The sequence below is a fragment of the Pseudorca crassidens genome, chromosome 15, assembly GCF_039906515.1.
Source record: "Pseudorca crassidens isolate mPseCra1 chromosome 15, mPseCra1.hap1, whole genome shotgun sequence".
Lineage (NCBI taxonomy): Eukaryota > Metazoa > Chordata > Mammalia > Artiodactyla > Delphinidae > Pseudorca > Pseudorca crassidens.
The window spans coordinates 75,637,706-75,657,026 of record NC_090310.1 but is presented as its reverse complement, the minus strand read 5'-3'; the positions used below and the strand labels follow the sequence as shown (position 1 = coordinate 75,657,026).

Below are 19,321 nucleotides of genomic sequence, written 5' to 3'. Positions count from 1 at the left end.
AAAGCGGTTCTTAGTTAATCGACGGATCGGTGTGCTTCTTAATTTTTATCCACTGATCCAGCACCCGTGTCCAGTAGATTGCAGTGCTCGTCAAGCATAACAACTGGTCTCATGTAGATGGGAATTATTTTTTGCGTGTGAACTTACTGGAAAATTAGGAGGAAACGGAAATGAGTACATGGGATCGTAATTTTTTTTTTTTCTAACTGGATATTTGTGTGATTTTGATTTGTAGAAGATTACAGTAGCAGAATGCATCGAGACTCAGAGTAAAGCCATGACCATGCTCACCATTGAACAGTTATCCTACCTGCTCAAGTTTGCCATTCAGAAAATGAAACAGCCAGGGGTAAGATGACACTTCCTCTTGTTATAAGTGTGAATGAGAATAGTGACCTTTGTTCTGTTAACATTTTTGTTCCTTGTAGTTGCCTGAGCTTTTCAGACACCTGTGCTTATTATTACTCTTTGGGTCTTGTGTGCCCAGATTCAGCGACCTGTAAATTAAATTTGACAACGGCATTAAGTTAATTCTCAAAAGTGAGCCCTTTGTGAGACCAAGGAGTTTAATCAGGAAATGACATATATTAGAAAGCTGGTGGGGATTTAAAATTCTGAGTGGTTGAGAAGTGAAACCTCAGACCGCATCGGGTAAGGGGGAGTCAGTAGAATTCCATTTCAGTGAGAGCTGAGTACAACCCAGTTTCTTTGTAATCAAGGCCTAATGGTGGAACCTTCAGGTAAAAGTCCACCAGTGAGATTCCTGTAAAGGGTGAGAATTTTGAAAGGGGATTTGATGTACAGCCTTTGCCCTTTAAGGAAAATCTGTCTGCGAAAGCAGGCCTGCCGCGTTCAGCTGGCAAGCGGTGTACTTCTCCGTGGTTTCCCTCCCAGAAGTCCCAGTCATATCATAGCTGTGATGGTGGTTTTGTAGTTTTTTGTGACAGGTTTCAGAAAGATGGCAGTAAAATACCTTGTTTTTAAAGATGATATGTTATGGGCTTCCCTGGTGGCGCAGTGGTTGAGAGTCCGCCTGCCGATGCAGGGGACACGGGTTCGTGCCCCGGTCCGGGAAGATCCCACATGCCGCGGAGCGGCTGGGCCCGTGAGCCATGGCCGCTGAGCCTGTGCGTCTGGAGCCTGTGCTCCGCAACGGAAGAGGCCACAACAGTGAGAGGCCCGCATACCACCGAAAAACAAAACAAAATGTTATGACAAGATAATCAACATATTATGACATTTTTCCTATGGAAACTTGGGTTCTTGGGTAGGGTTCTTTTCTGATTTACACAAAGGCACCATATGGGCTAGTGGTGACCCTTTGTGAAACTCTTTAGAGTTTGCTTTCTAAGTCAAATAAATGTATGAAATGTAGATTCTGAGTGCTTTTAGTAACCATTGTGGTTTAATTTCTTTAAAAAAAGTAGAAGCTTTAGTTTTGAGATTATATTCTGAAATTTGATATCATGATGAAAAAATTCAGAGCCTGCCAGTTGGGGGTTGCTAAATTGAGGACCTGTCTCTTTCACAAAATCTCTGTCAATGGAAGCAAAAGTATATAGCCTAAGTTTTGCAAAAAAACAAACTTTGACAAGGAGAATTGATTCATGTAGATTTGTCAACACTGTGGAATTAATTATAAACCAAAAAGAAAAATCAAAGAAGGTGTGAATTTCTTATGTAAACTGTTTGTTACAAAATCAGAACAGAAAGTTGCTGATTTTTGTGGAAGCATCCTTTTAACTTAAAATGGCCAAACTGATTCTGGATGAGAGAGAGCTTGGATGACTGAATGGTAATCCGTTCAGATGCCTTGCTTGAGCATAATTTGGTGTTTAATGAAATCTTTTAGATTTTTTTTATTGATAAGCAAATAGTACCCATCAACAAACCAGGCCTTGCATTTGGAACTGATTCTTATTACTCCATAAGAAAGTGGATCAAGATACAAAACCTTTACACAGTCCCTGCTTTGTTTTGTTTCTGGTTTTTTTTTTTTTTTTTTTTTTTGCTGTGACACGTGGCCTGTGGGATCTTAGTTCCCTGACCAGGGATCGAACGCGTGCCCACTGCATTGGAAGCGCAGAGTCTTAACCACTGGACCGCCAGGGAAGTCCCCACACAGTCCCTGCTTTGAAAGTAATTTGGCCCCTCAAAGGAGGAGCAAAACCTCACTAAAATTTCCACCCATGTGTAAGATATCTGTTGGCACTTCAGGGGAACTTTATTTGGTGTGTCATCTCTAGGTGTAGCCAGATTTCACCCCCAGTCAGTTTTGATAATGGGCATTTTCAGTGTATAGATAAGCCTCCTTCAGAATTCAGGTCTCAAGTAATGATAGCGTGTTCTTGTCCGTCTTAATTGAAGAGGCCTGGACCTCTTACTTGAGTCTGTACTGAAAACAAAACAAATGACAAAACTGGAACGCAGCTGGGCCCATGATTATGGATAACCGGGCAGAATTTGAAGGTGAACCAGTTTGGAGCTTCTCAAGGGCCTATTTTGTAGAAAGTTTTAGAACTGTATTTTCTGGAACATTGTCTCCGGTTTAAAGTGCATTGCTGGTATTAATGCTTGGTCTTCCATAGCAGTGATGGGTTTGTGTCTGTGTATGTGCATCTTTTCTTTTATAGACAGATGCATTCCAGAAGCCCGTTCCGTTGGAACAGCATCCCGACTATGCGGAATACATCTTCCATCCCATGGACCTTTGTACATTGGAAAAGGTTGGCTTCCATCGAAAAGCCAATTGTCAAGATGATTCAAGAGCCTCCCTCATTTCCCGTGCGCCCCATCTCGAGTTAGATGGTTCTGTGCCATTTTTATTTGGATGGAAGAACTCTCATCCCCCTAACTTCTGTAACATTTTCCCAAGGATTGCCATGGTGTTGAAATCCACTGCTTAGCTCCCAATAGTATTATACTTCTGCTGGTGATTCTAGCTTTTTATATGAGAAAGTCACAGCTTCTAAGAATTAGTGATTTGGTTGATTTGAGCCTTACCCTTCTCTTTCTTTTGGAGGTGCTAATAAGAGCAGCAGGAAGGAAGAAGAGAAAATTAAGTGTCTGGGAGACCTTCATGTTAGCCGTGAATAAGTGGCTTCTTAGATCTTGACTTATTTCACTGATAAGAGTATTTCTTTAATGCCTGAAAGTGTTTTTAAAGGTTCAAACTAAAATTCCATGCTGAAAAATTACGCATGTAACATTTTAGGTTGCGTATGTCATCCTGGTGCTGATTTTCAAATTGCCGGCACCAAAATATGGTTAAAGAAAAGCGTGGATGAGGAGAAAACATGACTTTATATTGTATGCATTGGTGATCCCCCAAACAGTAAATCCAGCCTGCTTTGGAAGATTGTACACACCCTTACGGTATTTAACAAAAGAAGGAATTCCAAAAAGACAAGGTTCGAATCCTGGCTTCCTAAATTATTAGCTTTGGAACTTTGATTAGTTCCTTTAACATTACCATACCTCAGTTTCCCTGTCTGTAAAATGGGGATAGTGACTGCTTCCTTGAGTTTTCAGTTATGAGGCTTATGTGAGGCTGTACAATTAATAATAAATGTGTAAATATGTAAAATACCCTGGTTTGGAGGAAGAAGCTGCTTGATAAATGGCAGTGCTCTAAGATGAGAAAATTCAAGTTAGTGTGGTGAATTCAGTGAATGCATTTTTATAGAGTTATAGATCTCAACTATAATAGCATCTTGGGAAATGAGTAGAAGCATTAATTAATTTGGCAGATGACTGGGAAGAAAATTATGTGGGGACGCAGGTGTTACTGGTTGTGGCTTATAGAGACTCACTGGTGATTATTTTCTGTGGCTTTTCTTCCCAGAACGCTAAAAAGAAAATGTATGGCTGCACAGAAGCCTTCCTGGCTGATGCAAAATGGATTTTGCACAACTGCATCATTTATAATGGGGGTGAGTGGATTAGATGACTCTTAAGAGTGAGAGTATGCTGTGTGTGTTGCCCGTTCTCCTGCCCTTCATAAAAAATCAGGCTCTTTTTTCATGCATCAGGGCCAATAGCTGAGAATACTGGTGTATAGATTGCTGACGTGTGGGAACAGGGGGCAGTGACTACATGCATTTTAAGGTGTGAGCTGATGTCCACAGTGGCTTGTGACTATATGATGCTTTTACCTGTCCTTTAAAAAAAACCTTATTTTAATGGAGGAATAATTACATAAAATAAAAAGCACAGATTTTACAGGTACATTCCATGAATTTGACAAATGTGTAACCACCTCTGTAACTACAACCCCAAATAAGATCCTAGAACATTTCTGTCACCCCATTACATTCCCAGTTGCCCCTCTCCAGTAAATCCACCCTCCTGAAAAGGAACTGTTCTGTTTTCTGTAACTAGAGATTCGTTTTACATATTCTAGAATTTCATACCAGTGGAGCCAGAGTGCCCGCTTTTATGCCTGGCTACGATGACACAGTGTAATATTTTGGGGATTCATTCATGTTGTGTCTCTCAGTGGTTTGTTTCTTTTTATCGCTGAGTGGTATCAATATATATATAGTTTTTGTAAATTATTTATTTATTTTTGGCTGCGCTATGTCTGTTGCTGTGCACGGGCTTTCTCTAGTTGTGGCGAGCGGGGGCTACTCTTCGTTGCAGTGTGCGGGCTTCTCATTGCGGCGGCTTCTCTGGTTGTGGAGCATGGACTCTAGGCGCGTGGCCTTCAGTAGTTGTGGCATGCGGGCTCAGTAGTTGTGGCTCGCGGTCTCTACAGCGCAGGCTCAGTAGTTGTGGCGCATGGGCTTAGTTGCTCCGTGGCATGTGGGATCTTCCCGGACCAGGGCTCAAACCCGTGTCTCCTGCATTGGCAGGTGGATTCTTAACCACTGCGCCACCGGGGAAGTCCAGTAACAATATTGTATCAACATACAATTTATTCATCCATTCTCTTTGTTGATGTTGTGGATATTTGGATTGTTTTCAGTTTTTGGCTGTTGTGAATAAAGCCACTGGGAACATTCTTATACAAGTCTTTGTATGGACACATGCTTTCATTTCTCTTGGATAAATACCCAAGACTGGTATTGCTAGATCATTGAGTAGGTTTATATTTAAATTTATAAGAAATTTTACCAAACTGTTTTGCAAATTGGTTGTATTATTTTACATTCCTTCTAGCAGAGTATATGAGGATCTTTGTTGCTCCACGTCATTGTCAACATTTGGTATTATCTGTTTTTAATTTTGCCTATTCTTGAAGGCATGAAATATTATGTCATGGTGGTTTTGCCTGTCTCTAATGACTAATGGTACTGAGTATCTTTTCATGTGCTTATTAGTCATTTGTATATCATTTGTTGGTGAAACATCTATTCAGATCTTTTGCTCATTTCAAAAATTGGGTTGTTTGTTTTTTATTATTGAGTTTTAGGAGTTCTTTATATTCTGGTTAAAGTTTTGTCAGTTGCATTTTTGTGGGTTAAGCCTTCTGGACAGAATGGAGGAGAGCTCCCATTAAAATCTCCTCGATGGGCACCTTTCCCATTGTCCTACCCTCTCCCACAATCCTCTCTGTCTGCCTTCTGGCCAGGTAGATCTTTCAGGGTCCTGCCCTGTTCTCTTCTTCCCGTCCCCTGCTGGAACACTCTTCCCCTCTTTGCTTTGATGAGTTTTCCTTATCCTTCAGTCTCAGCCTCTCAGTCCTCTGAGGAGCCTTCCTTCATGACCTAGACCATACTATGTACTCTTGTTAAGGGCTCTCACAGTACCTGTACTTCCTCACGGCAGTATTTTATCACACTTTCTGGATGGTGCTTTTTTTCATTTGAGTTGCTCGCCAGGATGTAAGCCCTTTAAGGGCAGATGCCAAACTTGTTTCCTGTATACCCTTGGGCCTAGCGTAGACTGTTGTTAGCTGATGTTTGAGCAAAGACATATGAATGGATGGCTATCTGCTTAAAGTACGTGTTTTGCATTATTAACTCAGTAGCAGGGTTGGGGTGCAGGGAGGAGAGAAAGAGAGGTACCCTAGACATTGAGAATTTGTGTAAAGGTTATAAACTCAAATATATAGAAAGGGCAGTAAGATCGTATAAACAAGTGAATGAGCTCAGGTAGCAGAAAAATAACATAAGCCAGGGTGACCACTGGCCATGGGGAGAGCGAGTGACTGCGGAGAACAGGGAACTCCTGCCTGGTCTGGAGGGGTATCTCCCCTGGACACTCCAGGGGTTTATTGGATACAGAGTTCTTAGCTCTTCTGAGTTTTCAAGACAGGCCAGAAATCTAGGTATTTGTGTGTGTGCGTATGAAATCTTTTTGCCACCAAATTCACAATTTCTAAAAATTGTCATAAGGTTCTAAGAAAACACGGCTTTTTGGCCATCTTGTTCTCTGGTTTCGTGTAAAGGCTCAGGGTTAAGAGTTAGACCTGGGGCCATATCCTCAACTCGTTAGCTAAATGGTCTCATATAAGTGATGACTCCTGAGCCTTGGTTTACTCTTCGGTGAAATGAGAACATTCATGCCTGCTTCCTAATAAGGCTTTTTGAAGAGTTAACAAGAAAATGTATTTCAGAGCACCAGGAACAGTAGAGTTACTCAATTAAATGTCTTCTTTCTCCTGTACTATTCTTCGGTTGGCGTCTGGGACAATGGGCAGAAGAAGGCTCCTTTTCACTAATTGGAGCCTTGAGAATATAAAAGCATCTTTCAAATATTAATTCATGAGCTGTCGGAAACCAACACAAATTGTTATGTTTCAGAGAAGATGACATCTAAGCACCAAAGATTGGTTCATGGGAAAAGTCACCTAATCTGAACTGATGTTAGAAGCCAGAAATGTATGGTTTTTAACCTTTAAAAGGTTAATCCTGGAAGAAAGCAAGTTAAAATGTTGTAAGTGGAGGTATAATCCCAAGGCTGGGTATTTCTGTGTTTCCATTTGAATTAATCTTGTTTTCTTATTCCCTCAGGAAATCACAAATTGACGCAAATAGCGAAAGTAGTCATCAAAATCTGTGAGCATGAGGTATGTGTTTCCTGCTGTCCCCTTTTAAGTGTACCTAGAATGAAGGCGTGGGGTGATTGAAGTTTCCATTTGCGGAATCTCCCAGTGGGTAGCTCTGGTAATTTTGGAATTTGTTGAGGTACAGATAGCGCCCCTCTCTTCAAGGAAAGTAAAAGCAACAGATATGCCATAATATGTTATAAATCAACACCCTAATCTTAGCTCTAAGAGAGATGGGAGTTTTCAGCCTTGAGTTGTGGTCCAGCACTGCACATCCTGAGTCTTCGGGGTCAAATAGAGTTTATGATTGCTTTGCCCCACAGTCTGTGGCATCCCGTCAGGTCCCTTTCAGTCTTCTTGCAGAAGGTATTTGGGTTTTGACATTATTTGCAGGAAAGGTCCTGAGTTTCTCTGAGAGTGGCCCAGGTGTCCTGGAAAAACACCCCCTAGTTTTGATGGTATGGATGAAATGAAGCTCCTGGGCTGGGTGCCCTGAGGCTCTAGTGGTTGCAGGACAGGCTGATGGCAGAAGTGGTACAGGGGAGCCTTTCTTCGTTAGATCCCTGTTGTGAGCACAGAAAACTGAGATGTAATGGCCTTCAGCCTGTCTGCACTCTCATCTATCCATCCGTTCATTTGTAAAGAAAACATTCGGATATCTTAGGATATGTCCATGTCTATATATTTGTATAGAGAGAGTTCTATAATGTACATTTTTCACTCTGAGTGTTTTCCTAGGTAATTAAACAGGGAGGAAGAATAGAATTTATCATGGCTGTTCTGATGATTTATTTCCTTAGTGTAATTGTTAGAAATGCAGCTACTAGGTCTGAGGCTGTCAGCATGGCTTTGGGTAGATATCTCTCGATTGTTTTCTGGAAATGCTACAGCGCTACTTACACAATGAACTGGAATGAACAGATGTGGTGGTTTTTCTGTGTCGTTGGCAACGTTGGAAGTTCCAGTTTGAAAACTGTTTGTATATATGTTTTTGCCCCAGTGTGATCAGTAAAAAACAGTGGCATCTCACTGTGATTGTGATTTTGATTTCTTTGATGCAAGTGGTGATGGACTGGTTTTTGATATGCTTGTTGGCGACTTGGAGTTGTCTCGGGGTGAGTTGTTCAGTTGTTTCCCCCTTGAGGATTCGTTTCCCTTGATGTAGGTGCTGAAGCCTAGACTTTTCATTGGTGGGTGGTCATAATGTAGAATTTATTGAACCCAGATGCTCTTTGTCTGGCAATTCTGAACCTACCTGTTGGCAACACAGTGCTGCTTCGTGGGCTCCAATGCCAGGGCTGTCCTGGACTTGATGTTGCCGCTTTGTTCTACCCAGTACCTTTGGAATAGCCCCGAAGGAGAGTGGGTGGAAGGAAGAAATATGATCCACCATTCACTCATTCATTCATTTACTCATTTATTCATTGCCCTCAATCGGTCAGTCCATTATAATTAGTAATTACTATAAAGTTATTAATTAATAATCATTAGTTGAGCACCTGCTATGTGTCTGGCACCTTGTCACTTGAAGTGCTTTACATTTATCTCATCTAATTTTTATAATAATTCTGTTTGGTAGGTACTGCTTTCACCCCCATTCTACGAGGTGAGGAAATGGACGTTCAGACAGTATAAGCAACTTTTCCTAAAGTTCTAGAGCTAGGATGTAGTGGAGTCTGAATTTAGATCCAAGAAGGGAGCTTCCAGGGCCTTCAGTTCTAAGTCATGACGGTTCTCTGGGGGGAATGCACTTTCTCAAGAGAGAGGACGGTCAGTTACAGAATTTTCAGTTATCCGTGGAAATAAAATAGAGTAACGTGGTATTAATTAATTGCTGTGCATGGTGTGATTAGAGATACATAGAATTGAGCATGGCAAGCAGAGGCCAGAGTCGAGGGAAGGGATTGGGGAGCTGAGACAGGTAGACTGAGGCCAGACCACGCATGGCCTTGAAGGAACTGACCAGGTGTTTATTTATTTATCTAAATTTATTTATTTATTTATTTTTGACTGCATTGGGTCTTCGTTGCTGCGCATGGGCTTTCTCTAGTTGCGGCGAGCGGGGACTACTCTTCCTTGCGGCGCGTGGGCTTCTCATTGCTGTGGCTTCCCTTGTTGCGGAGCACGGGCTCTAGGCGCGTGGGCTTCAGTAGTTGTGGCACTCAGGCTCAGTAGTTGTGGCTTGTGGGCTCTAGAGCGCAGGCTCAGCAGTTGTGGTACACGGGCTTAGTTGCTCCATGGCATGTGGGATCCTCCTGGACCAGGGCTGGAACCCACCTCCCCTGCATTGGCAGGTGGATTCGCAACCACTGCGCCACCAGGGAAGCCCTGACCAGGTGTTTAGATTTCATTGTTAGTTTCTCAACCTTGGCACTACTGACATTTGAGGCCAGAGACATCTTTGTTGCAGGAGCTGTCCTTGTACCATCATAGACTCCAGTCTCAACTGTCCACCCCCAGTTGTGATGACCGATGACCGACAATATCTCCAGTTATGCCAAGTGTCCCTGGAAGGGTTAAACTGTCCCAGTAGAGAACCACTGGTCTAAGGAGAGGGACCAGATGGGACCTGTGTTTGTAGAAGGTGGCTCTGGCTGCTCTGTCTGTGTGGGGAATGGACCAAGCTTAGGAAGCTGGGAGACATGGTCCAGCGAGAGATGATGGCTGCTGGGGCTAGGTGGGCGAGTCGGGGCTGGTGAGAAATAGTTGGACTGATGTCCAGGGTGTTCCCCACTGTGGGACTTAGGTTAGCTAATCTTACCTGCCAATATCATCATGCATTTCTTGAGGGCCTGCAGATACAAGACCCCTGGGAATGACACATTCTAACACATTTTTGCTTTACAGATGAATGAAATCGAAGTTTGTCCAGAGTGTTATCTAGCTGCTTGCCAAAAACGAGATAACTGGTTTTGTGAGCCTTGTGTAAGTTGGATTTCCTTTCCTTTCTTTGTTTTCTGAACTCTATGCCTTGGGTGACCCAGGACAACTTTCTGCAGGTGGCTTATTGGATGAAACTTTGGATAAAGTTTTAAAATAATTTTCTTACTGAAAATTAAGTTACGGCAGAATGGGAGTAATCCAGGTGGGATAAACCTCTTTGGCTGCAAGGTCATGTGCCAGAGGTAGTGTCGCGATTTACTGGGTTTATTAGCCCTCGAAAACAGCAGGATGCAGAGTGAAAAGAAGCTCATCAGAGAGGAGAGACATGCCAAAGTCACGCAGACGATGAGCCGGTCGTGTTAAATGAGTATGTTACTTACAAATCACGTTGGGTCTATTTTAAGAGGTTTGGAAATCCCCCCCAGGGTTAACTCCATGGTCTCTCCAAACCGTGGTTCTTGAGGCCGGGATTGGGGTGGGGAGAGAAAGTCACCCCAGTTGTCCCCATGGATCTGTATTTTCCAAACTGCTGTTCTGCAGAGAAGTGTGTCGTTGGGGTGAGCTGGGAGGATGGGGGTGCGGGGGGAGGGTATTGGGCCGCAAGATTGGGCAAGTAGAGTTGAGAATCCAAACATGGTTTGTCTTTTCCTGCATTTCGAGATGGACATCTGAATCGTTAAGGCCCTGAGTAGCTCTCGGTAAAGAATAAAGTTAGCTAATGCCGTCCCTTATTATATGCTGGATGTAAGGTGCCTTTAACCCTCCAGCTTAACAGAGGGTGTAGGTATAACTGTCCCTGTGTTGCCCAGAAAGGTACAGTCTCTTGTTCGCTCCCACCCGGGCAAGAGCGGCACAGCCAGAGTTGAAGCCTCGTTTTGGTCAGTGCTCGCTGCTTTTTGTTTTCCCCATTGAACCCCATTCCCAGCCTTGCCCGGGGAATGGCCGCACATGTAGTGACTGCCACCTGGGGAGACCCTGCTGGAAGTTGTTTGCTTTCATTCTGTGGCCTGTATCAACTCTGCCTTAGCTTCCCCTCACCCACCGAGCTCTACGTGTGCATCTTGCCGTCGAATACATACAAACTCTGGCTTTTGTTTTTCTTTTCCTAGAGCAATCCACATCCTTTGGTTTGGGCAAAACTGAAGGGGTTTCCATTCTGGCCTGCGAAAGCTCTGAGGGATAAAGATGGGCAGGTTGATGCCCGTTTCTTTGGACAACACGACAGGTGGGAGTTAAACACAGGCTTCAAACGCGTAGCTGTGACTGAACCTTTGATCCTGTCAGTGAATACAAGAAGGGGCGGTGGGTACGGCTAATATTTTATTGTCTCGATACCAGCCAGTGAAGTTGCACTTTAAAAATCCTGTTCTGGGCTGTGTTAATGAGCCTGATTGCACAGGCTTCAGTGTTCTCAGGTGTGTTGGAAAAGAATCTTGCTTTCATGGTTTTGTGGACGCAGCCGGCATCGGCATAGGTTCCACGGTTATTTTAAGTGCTGCTGTTCTTTTCTGGGTTTTTCCGCAGTAAATGAAATCACCGCACAAATTGCTTTTCAAAATAATGCTTTCAGGGATCAGAAGCATTTCCCCAGATTGCCGGTAAAATGAATCTCCCATCGTTGTGCTGGGTAGTCCCTTTTCTGTGGAGCTAAAATGGGAAATTACAAGGGCTTGCTGTTTTGACAGGTGTGAGCCCTCCCTGCCAGCCTTCCTGCCCTCCCCTCTCCCTCTCTCAGCGACGTGAATTATTCCAGCTAATAGCACTTCTCTGTGGAGTGCAGCCCCCTGCGTGCTTCAGAACAACAGGTAGACAGAGATGAGCGGCGGGTAATTTCTTGGTTCTCTTTTAGCAAGAGTTACATTGTGAGTAAATGAGGCAAAAACCCTCCCGAAACCCTACCAAGCAGTCTGAGAAAGCACGCGTGCGCGCGTGTGTGTGTAGGGGAGAATATTTAACAGACATAGTTTGAAAATTATACCCACTCACAGAATGTACAGAAAATACACTTCCTCATTTGAAACAACACCAGAATTTGAAATATTGCTCTTTGTTAAATTTTGCTTCTCATCTTGCCAAAAAAAAAAAGAATATCAAAGTAATCTGAAATCATTTACCAGGAACCCCGGCAATCCATTGATAGGAGACAAAATGGAAATCAGCTGAGATGGTTCTAGGTTTGATAGGAAGTATTATACTTTGATTTTGACTATTTTTGGGGAAGTTTTTCTAAAATTCCTTTATTCATTCATTCAAAGAAACATGTCTTTGGTGCCTGCTGTGTGCCACGCTGAGTACTAGATGCTGGGATACAGGAGCGAGCAGGCAAGACACTGCCCGTCGGAAGTGGGGAAGGCAGATGACATACAAGTGGGGAATAGGCAGTATGATCTCAGGTCAGGAGGTAGTGGTGGGACCGGGTGAAGATCTGGGTAGAGGGACCAGAGAGAGCAGGGACTCAGGTAGGGAAAGGGCAGGCCAAGGCTGAGTTAATTGCTCAGGGAAATCCATGAACACAGTGTGGTTTGAACAGGATAAGGGAGGAGAGGGTGGGTAAGATGTGGGATCAGAGGGCTGGGCTGGGCCTGGGTCACCAGGGTGGCTTTGGTCAGAAGTCTGGCTTTTATTTGAAGAGCAAGAGATATAGCGGGTTGTACATCTTCCTGCCTCTTCATTAGAGCATGGCAAGTGTTAATGAACCATCCTGATGATTTGGGATTATTCTATAGTGTAACTCAGTGGGGATAATACTTAGGATATCCATGGCGGGCGGCAAGCATTGCTGTCCCCCAAGCACCAAATATTCCCAGAGCCTTAAGAGTCGTGGATTCTCCAGCTGTGCCCACTCTGCATGGACCTCTTAATCCTGCCTGCCTGACAGCCATTGAAGGTGGCTTAGGGGCCATGAGCTTCACCGGCCCTGTTTCCAGAGGCTGTTTCCCTTGAACTTGCAGGTGTAGGTTGGTTCTGGGTGGGAGCTGTCCTGGAAGCCGGTCCCCCTACATTTGTGAAATAGACAGCTGCCCAAGTCTGATGCCCCACGAGATTTCCTTAACCCTCCCTCCGTGGTGTCTCCTGTCCCCTTGGAGGGGACCTGTCGAACTGTCGGGCTCATTTTGGGTGCAGGGTGCACATTGGGGGAGTCGTTAAGGATATCCCGGTGGTGGAGGGACTGTAGGTAGGAGTTGTAGGGAGGTTTCAGTTGGCCTTGGGCAGGGAGTCCCTGACAGCTGTAGTGGAAGCCACTTCTAAAAGGATGGACGTCCCTTCCTTCCCAGGATGTTTTTAAAGCAGAATGGGGCAGGCTTGTCGACAGCCTGCTCTGGGTCTGACCCAGAAACAGGACACGGACTCAGGGGAGGCTGCAAGGGTTGTGATGTGCTGTCCCTTCTCGGGGAGCTCGCTTCGAGGTTGCAGAGCCAAAACATAAGCCTGGACCAGGGGTGAGCAAAATGAGGCGGGCAGCAGAATAAGAAATAGCACAGACCACTGCATGTTCATTGTCATGTTTTTTTTTTGGCCACTCTGTGTGGCTTATGGGATCTTAGTTCCCCAGCCGGGGATTGAACCTGGGCCCTTGGTAGTGAAAGCCGGGAGTCCTAACCCGGGGATCGCCAGCGAATTCCCCCATTGTCAAGTTAATAAATGTTAGAGAGAGAGAGCCCCTGGAGGCTTTTGTTCTGAAGAGTCTCATCATGGGCTTTTTGTCCTTTAAAAGATTTTGCCTTTTTTTTTTTGGTTTTATTTCACAGACACTATTACATACAAATGTAGAAAATATTTTATCAAATGCCTGCAGAGCTTAAAAAAATAGCTTTTTTTTGGGGGGGGGGCTTCCCTGGTGGTGCAGTGGTTGAGAGTCCGCCTGCCGATGCGGGGGACGCGGGTTCGTGCCCCGGTCCGGGAAGATCCCACATGCCGCGGAGCGGCTGTGCCCGTGAGCCATGGCCGCTGAGCCTGCGCGTCCGGAGCCTGTGCTCCGCACGGGAGAGGCCACAACAGTGAGAGGCCCGTGTACCGCCAAAAAAAAAAAAAAAAAAAAACCAACTTTTTTTTTTTTAACTGTGTTAAAATGCTGAGTTTATTTCACATGTATGTTTTTGTCTCCTCACCATCTCCATTTGTCTGACCACCACTACTACTATGTCCTGTCATAACATTCCATACATACTTAAAGCCAAGCAAAGGGTGGAGTTCCATCTTTAAAACTAAACAGGCATTTTGGACAACACATTCTTGGCAATGGAACCTGGACAACATTTATCGGACACGGTAGGGAAAGTTCTCACTCTGTGTTGTAAAAAGGACAGCCAGATATCAACTGTTACAGAAATGAACTAAGACAGAAGAGTTTAACAAACGGTTTAAACTATTTTCTTAAAGAGACTTCCTCCACTACCAGAGATCTTGAATAGCCTCCTGGTCAGTCATCGGAAACAGTTATTCACATAATTGACGAATTTGGCTTCCGCTTTGGGAAGGGAACCACCTTTTTCTATACTTGCTTGCATTTTTGCTTTAATGTCTTCTACAGAGCTAGGTCCTTTTCGGTGTCTTAGGAGTTTTTTTTTTCCTGTTTTTTGAAGGATTCTTGACCTTTTGATTTTGGGGTTGATGGTTTTGAGGCTTTTGCATTCTGGTTTGATTTTTGTGCATTTTTGGCTGGAGTTATCCATACAGGTTTCTTTACTGGAGCTTTTTCTTCAGCTTCCTCATCATCAAAGTCGTCACCATCATCATTTTCATCATCATCATCATCATCTTCATCAGCAGCAAGTTTTACTTTTTTCTGTGGAACCTTGCTACCACTTCCAGGGGCAGTTTTAAAAGAGAAAAGAGGGCTTCCCTGGTGGCGCAGCGGTTGAGAGTCCGCCTGCCGATGCAGGGGACACGGGTTCGTGCCCCGGTTCGGGAGGATCCCACATGCGCGGAGCGGCTGGGCCCGTGAGCCATGGCCGCTGGGCCTGCGCGTCTGGAGCCTGTGCTCCGCCACGGGAGAGGCCACAACAGTGAGAGGTCCGCGTACCGCAAAAAAAAAAAGAGAGAAAAGAAAGTGCTTTATGTCTGAGTGCAGGAGAATGAGATTTGGGGGATAATTCTCTTTTCAGAGGTGTAGTCTAGGATGCAGACTGTTTTCTTACTCGCTACCAACCCAGAGCCAAAGGGGATTTATTACTGTTTTAATGGATTAAAATGACTAAGCTATTGAGCCTTTGAATGTCGTAGCTGAGTTTCGTGTTCACGTGTGGTCCTTGTGACAGAACGTGCCTGTTGAGTGGATCGTTAACTAACCACTCAAACCAAGTCATTTAAAAAAAAGGAATACGTATTTAAGAATCTTGGAAAATCCACTAGGCTAATTTGGTTTGCATTAAGGAAAGAAAAACAATTCTGGAAACAACCTAAATGACCATCGAGAGAGATCAATGGATAGAGAAAGTGTGGTCTGTACATACAGTGGGATAATGTTCAGCCTTGAGAAGTATGTGGCGTCATGGCTGAACCTGGAGGACTTCAGGCTAAGTGGGGTAATACGCCAGTCCCAGAAACACAGATACCACGTGACTCCATTTGTACGAGCTATCTAAAATAGTCAGATTCATACAATCAAAGAGTGGAACGGTGGTTGCCAGGGGCTGGGGGCAGGGAGAAATGGGGGGTACTAATTAACAGGTGTAAAGTTTCAGTTAAACAAAATGAATAAGCTCTAGAGAGCTGCTGTACCAACATATACCTATAATCAGCTGTGGAAAAAAAGTGTTGCCTGCCCTCTCAGTAAACAAAGGATGTTGCAGCCATCAAGCCAGTAAAAGGCCCTGGATGGTGAGCCCTGAGGGAACTCAGGCTGAAGACAAACAGGTAGCCCGCTGCCCCGCCCTCAGCCACTGTAGCCACCCTAAGCGGTGCACCCTGAGGACACTCGGGATGGGAAGGCACAGGCTCCTGTCCTTGATAGCTAAAGTGCATATCAAAGGAATGATGTCAGTGAGCCCTGATGCTTACATCTTCCCACACATGGAAAAAAATGCTAAATTCTTTAACTTGAGATGCTTGGTTTTCTTTAATTAATGATAATCTTTGAAGTTCCCACTACCTGGTCTTCGTTGCAAAGTCTCCTGTATATACTGGCTCCTCCCTGACCTCTTGGGAGCAGTCCCTCAGCGTGATCTGAGAGGCTGCGTCCAGGCTTAAGTCCTTTTTTTAAAAAAAAAAAAAATTAATTATTATCTTTGGCTGCGTTGGGTCTTTGTTGCTGCATGCAGGCTTTCTCTAGTTGCGGTGAGCAGGGGCTGCTCTTCGTTGCGGTGTGTGGGCTTCTCATTGCAGTGGCTTCTCTGTTGCGGAACACGGGCTCTAGGTGCGCAGGCTTCAGTAGTTATGGCTCCCGGGCTCTAGAGCACAGACTCAATAGTTGCGGCGCTTAACCACTGCGCCACCAGGGAAGTCCAAGTCCTCAGTTTTGTCCGCCAAATAAATAATTCTCAACTTTTAGGTTGTGCTTTGTTTTTCAGTTGATACGGCAGTTATGTGTGATTCACTTAAACGTTTCTTCAGAGGGTAGAACTCATGTTAAGTGTTCTTGCACAATAAATTGTAAAAAACTTAAGAATCTTGGAAATGACCACAGTTGACTTAAACTCCCTTTCTCTTTTGCACTCCCAGGGCCTGGGTTCCAATAAATAATTGCTACCTCATGTCTAAAGAGATTCCTTTTTCTGTGAAAAAGACCAAAAGCATCTTCAACAGTGCAATGCAAGAGATGGAGGTTTATGTGGAGAACATCCGCCGGAAGTTTGGGGTCTTTAATTACTCTCCATTCAGGACGCCCTACACGCCCAACAGCCAGTACCAAATGCTGCTCGACCCCTCCAACCCCAGCGCTGGTGCTGCCAAGATAGACAAGCAGGAGAAGGTCAAGCTCAACTTTGACATGACGGCGTCGCCCAAGATCCTGATGAGCAAGCCGATGCTGAGCGGGGGCACAGGCCGCAGGATCTCCTTGTCGGACATGCCACGCTCCCCCATGAGCACCAACTCCTCCGTGCACACAGGCTCCGACGTGGAGCAGGACGCCGAGAAGAAGGCCACGTCCAGCCACTTCAGCGCGAGTGAGGAGTCCATAGACTTCCTGGACAAGAGCACAGGTCAGCCCCAGGTGGGAGAGGGTACAGGGGCCCCCTGGGACACAGGGGCGCTCCCATCGGGGCCACACCTGTCTGGCCCTACCTGGTGAGCATCACAGAGTCAAAGAGAGCTGCGTGGCGTTTCATCCCAGTGGAACAAGTTTTAATTTTTAACTGAGTAACCCATTGGGATGCTTGCTGTTAGGGACCCAAAAAAATGAGAAAAGTGTTCCCCAAAGGCCAGCTGGAGGTCGTTCCTAGAAGTGGGCAGAGGTGGCCAGAAATCCTTCAGAGTTCTGTTCAAATGCCTCTGAGATGAATCGCAACTTCCTACAACAGTTTTTTTCTTTCTCAAGAATTTTATTTTAATTGAAACATTTTTCTATCAAAACCAGATAGTCACATTACTTAAGGCTCGAATATTAGAGGAACATGTACGGGAAACAAGCATATTCTCTCCCCAGAGCAGTCCCACTTCTTAAAGGTCCACCCGTTTAACGGTTGTGTTGCACTTTGGAGCCTTGCTGCTGTAGCAGTGGTGACGAATGAGGATGCTGGTCTCAGATGAGATCCCAGCTCTGCTACTCACTAGCCCTGTGGCTTTAGGCAAGGTACCTAATCCCTCCGTGGCTTGGTTTCCTTACCGGTAACACGACCATAATGATAGGACCTACCTCAGGTTCTTGTGAGGATAAGTGAACCACCATACATAAAGGGTTTAGGACAGTGCCTGAAACAGTAAGTGCTACAAAAATGTTGGCTACTCTATTATTTCTTCTGGTAGTTGCTCGTCCCATGCCTATGTGGATTCAGAGAGGTGTTACAAATGAGGGATGCTGGCTGAGAGTAACAAAAGCAAGGGTGACTTAAATTGAATTCTTTCTATCCAGACAGTTTGGTTGCATATTAAAACCTTTAAGAACTCTGTTTCCACAAGGAAACGGGTGTACTCTCATTTTTCTTGAAACACGGCCTTTACTCGTTGTTCTTTCTTGTTGTATCTTAGAGAAGCATGGGTAGAAGGTAGCTCCACACTGAACATGGTAACGAAGGCAGCTGGCCCTGAGGCTCTGGGTTGGGGAGACTTTTGATGAACCCCGGGACACATGCCGTATTCTCAAGGGTTTCAGCCCATGGAATGTCCACAGGAATGTGGACTTAACTGTTTTCACATCTTAACATTCTTCCAGAGAAATGGGAAATCTGCATTTTAATATAAAATTTCCAGTTATGAAATGTCAGCTCAAAAGGTCTTAAGATATTTTCCAGAATGAATAAAGTTGGACCAGTATTAGACCTCTGGCCAGAGCATTACCCTTGGATAGCCTTTCAGACACCACCCTCCCCCTTGTTTCCTTCACGTAAGAACTCTTTAAGGAGCAGGTGTCTGGAATTCCCTGGTGGTCCAGTGGTTAGGACTCCATGCTCTCACTGCTGAGGGCCTGGGTTTGATCCCTGGTCGGGGAGCTAAGATCCCACTAGCCGCATGGTGCGGCCACAAAAAAAGAAAAGAAAAGAAAAGGAGCAGGCATCAGTTAAGAGACCGCCAATGTCCCCGGAAGATAAAATGATGGGGACTTAGTGTTAAACTCAAAGAATTCCACTCATTTCGGTTTGTGTTGTTGCTTCTTTCTGGTTTGCTTATTTCAAGTACTGCTTGTCGCTGCTCTCCAGATGACTATAGGTGGAGTAGAGAGTTAATTACCAACAGCTTTTGATTCTTCAGAATAAAGGCTGCAGTCTTTCTCCAGGTCTGATCCAGGCATGTGGTCGAGGGACTCACAGTTGAGTTATAGAGCTTCGTTCTGATGACATAACTTCTGTTCACCAGCCTCAGAAAAAACTTCCGTTTTGCCCCCTGGTTTCTGAGCAGAGTCCTTAAAAGCTTACTTTTATTCCATGACATGATTCCATTTAAGCCAAGTTAACATGGTATATAATCACACAAACTCCTCAGCCTTTTAGTTCTCATAGAGATCATGCTTTTGAGAAAGTGTTTTAACTCGGCAGCAATCCCATGAATTACTGTTGCCTGAACTTTGACTGCTGTGATATTTTGCCATAATCTTAAGTACCACCTATTTTATTACATTCTTAAATATTAAATCTGCAATTTATAAATTGCAGACGCAGTTTATAAATGCTAAGCTAAATAAAGTATATAAGTTCATGTGTTTAAATTTTTTGCTGTGCTTTTTCCTGATATACGTGAAATTAGCACATAACTTGTGAAATAAAACATGTTGGTCTCTGAACCACTCTTGATGTGCCAGCACCATATTTCAGGAAACATAGTTTTAGAGGAATAAGAAGAACACGTGTAATG

At 44.5% G+C, this 19,321-nt stretch overlaps 1 protein-coding gene across 33 annotated transcripts in view; it reads left to right on the top strand.

The window, feature by feature from the left end:
* Positions 1-19,321, top strand: part of ZMYND8 (zinc finger MYND-type containing 8) — a 126,610-nt gene that overhangs the window by 51,459 nt on the left and 55,830 nt on the right. For 19 of the 33 annotated variants that reach the window (XM_067708337.1, XM_067708340.1, XM_067708335.1 and 16 more), the window contains 7 exons: positions 236-349; positions 2,634-2,726; positions 3,845-3,932; positions 6,957-7,012; positions 9,839-9,916; positions 10,984-11,180; positions 16,535-17,016. In XM_067708337.1, coding sequence (XP_067564438.1) covers positions 236-349; positions 2,634-2,726; positions 3,845-3,932; positions 6,957-7,012; positions 9,839-9,916; positions 10,984-11,180; positions 16,535-17,016 — 1,108 coding nt within the window. Of the gene's footprint in view, positions 1-235; positions 350-2,633; positions 2,727-3,844; positions 3,933-6,341; positions 6,880-6,956; positions 7,013-9,838; positions 9,917-10,983; positions 11,181-16,534; positions 17,017-19,321 lie in introns of those variants that run through there. The other 14 variants (XM_067708355.1, XM_067708350.1, XM_067708351.1 and 11 more) reach the window with 2 other exon arrangements.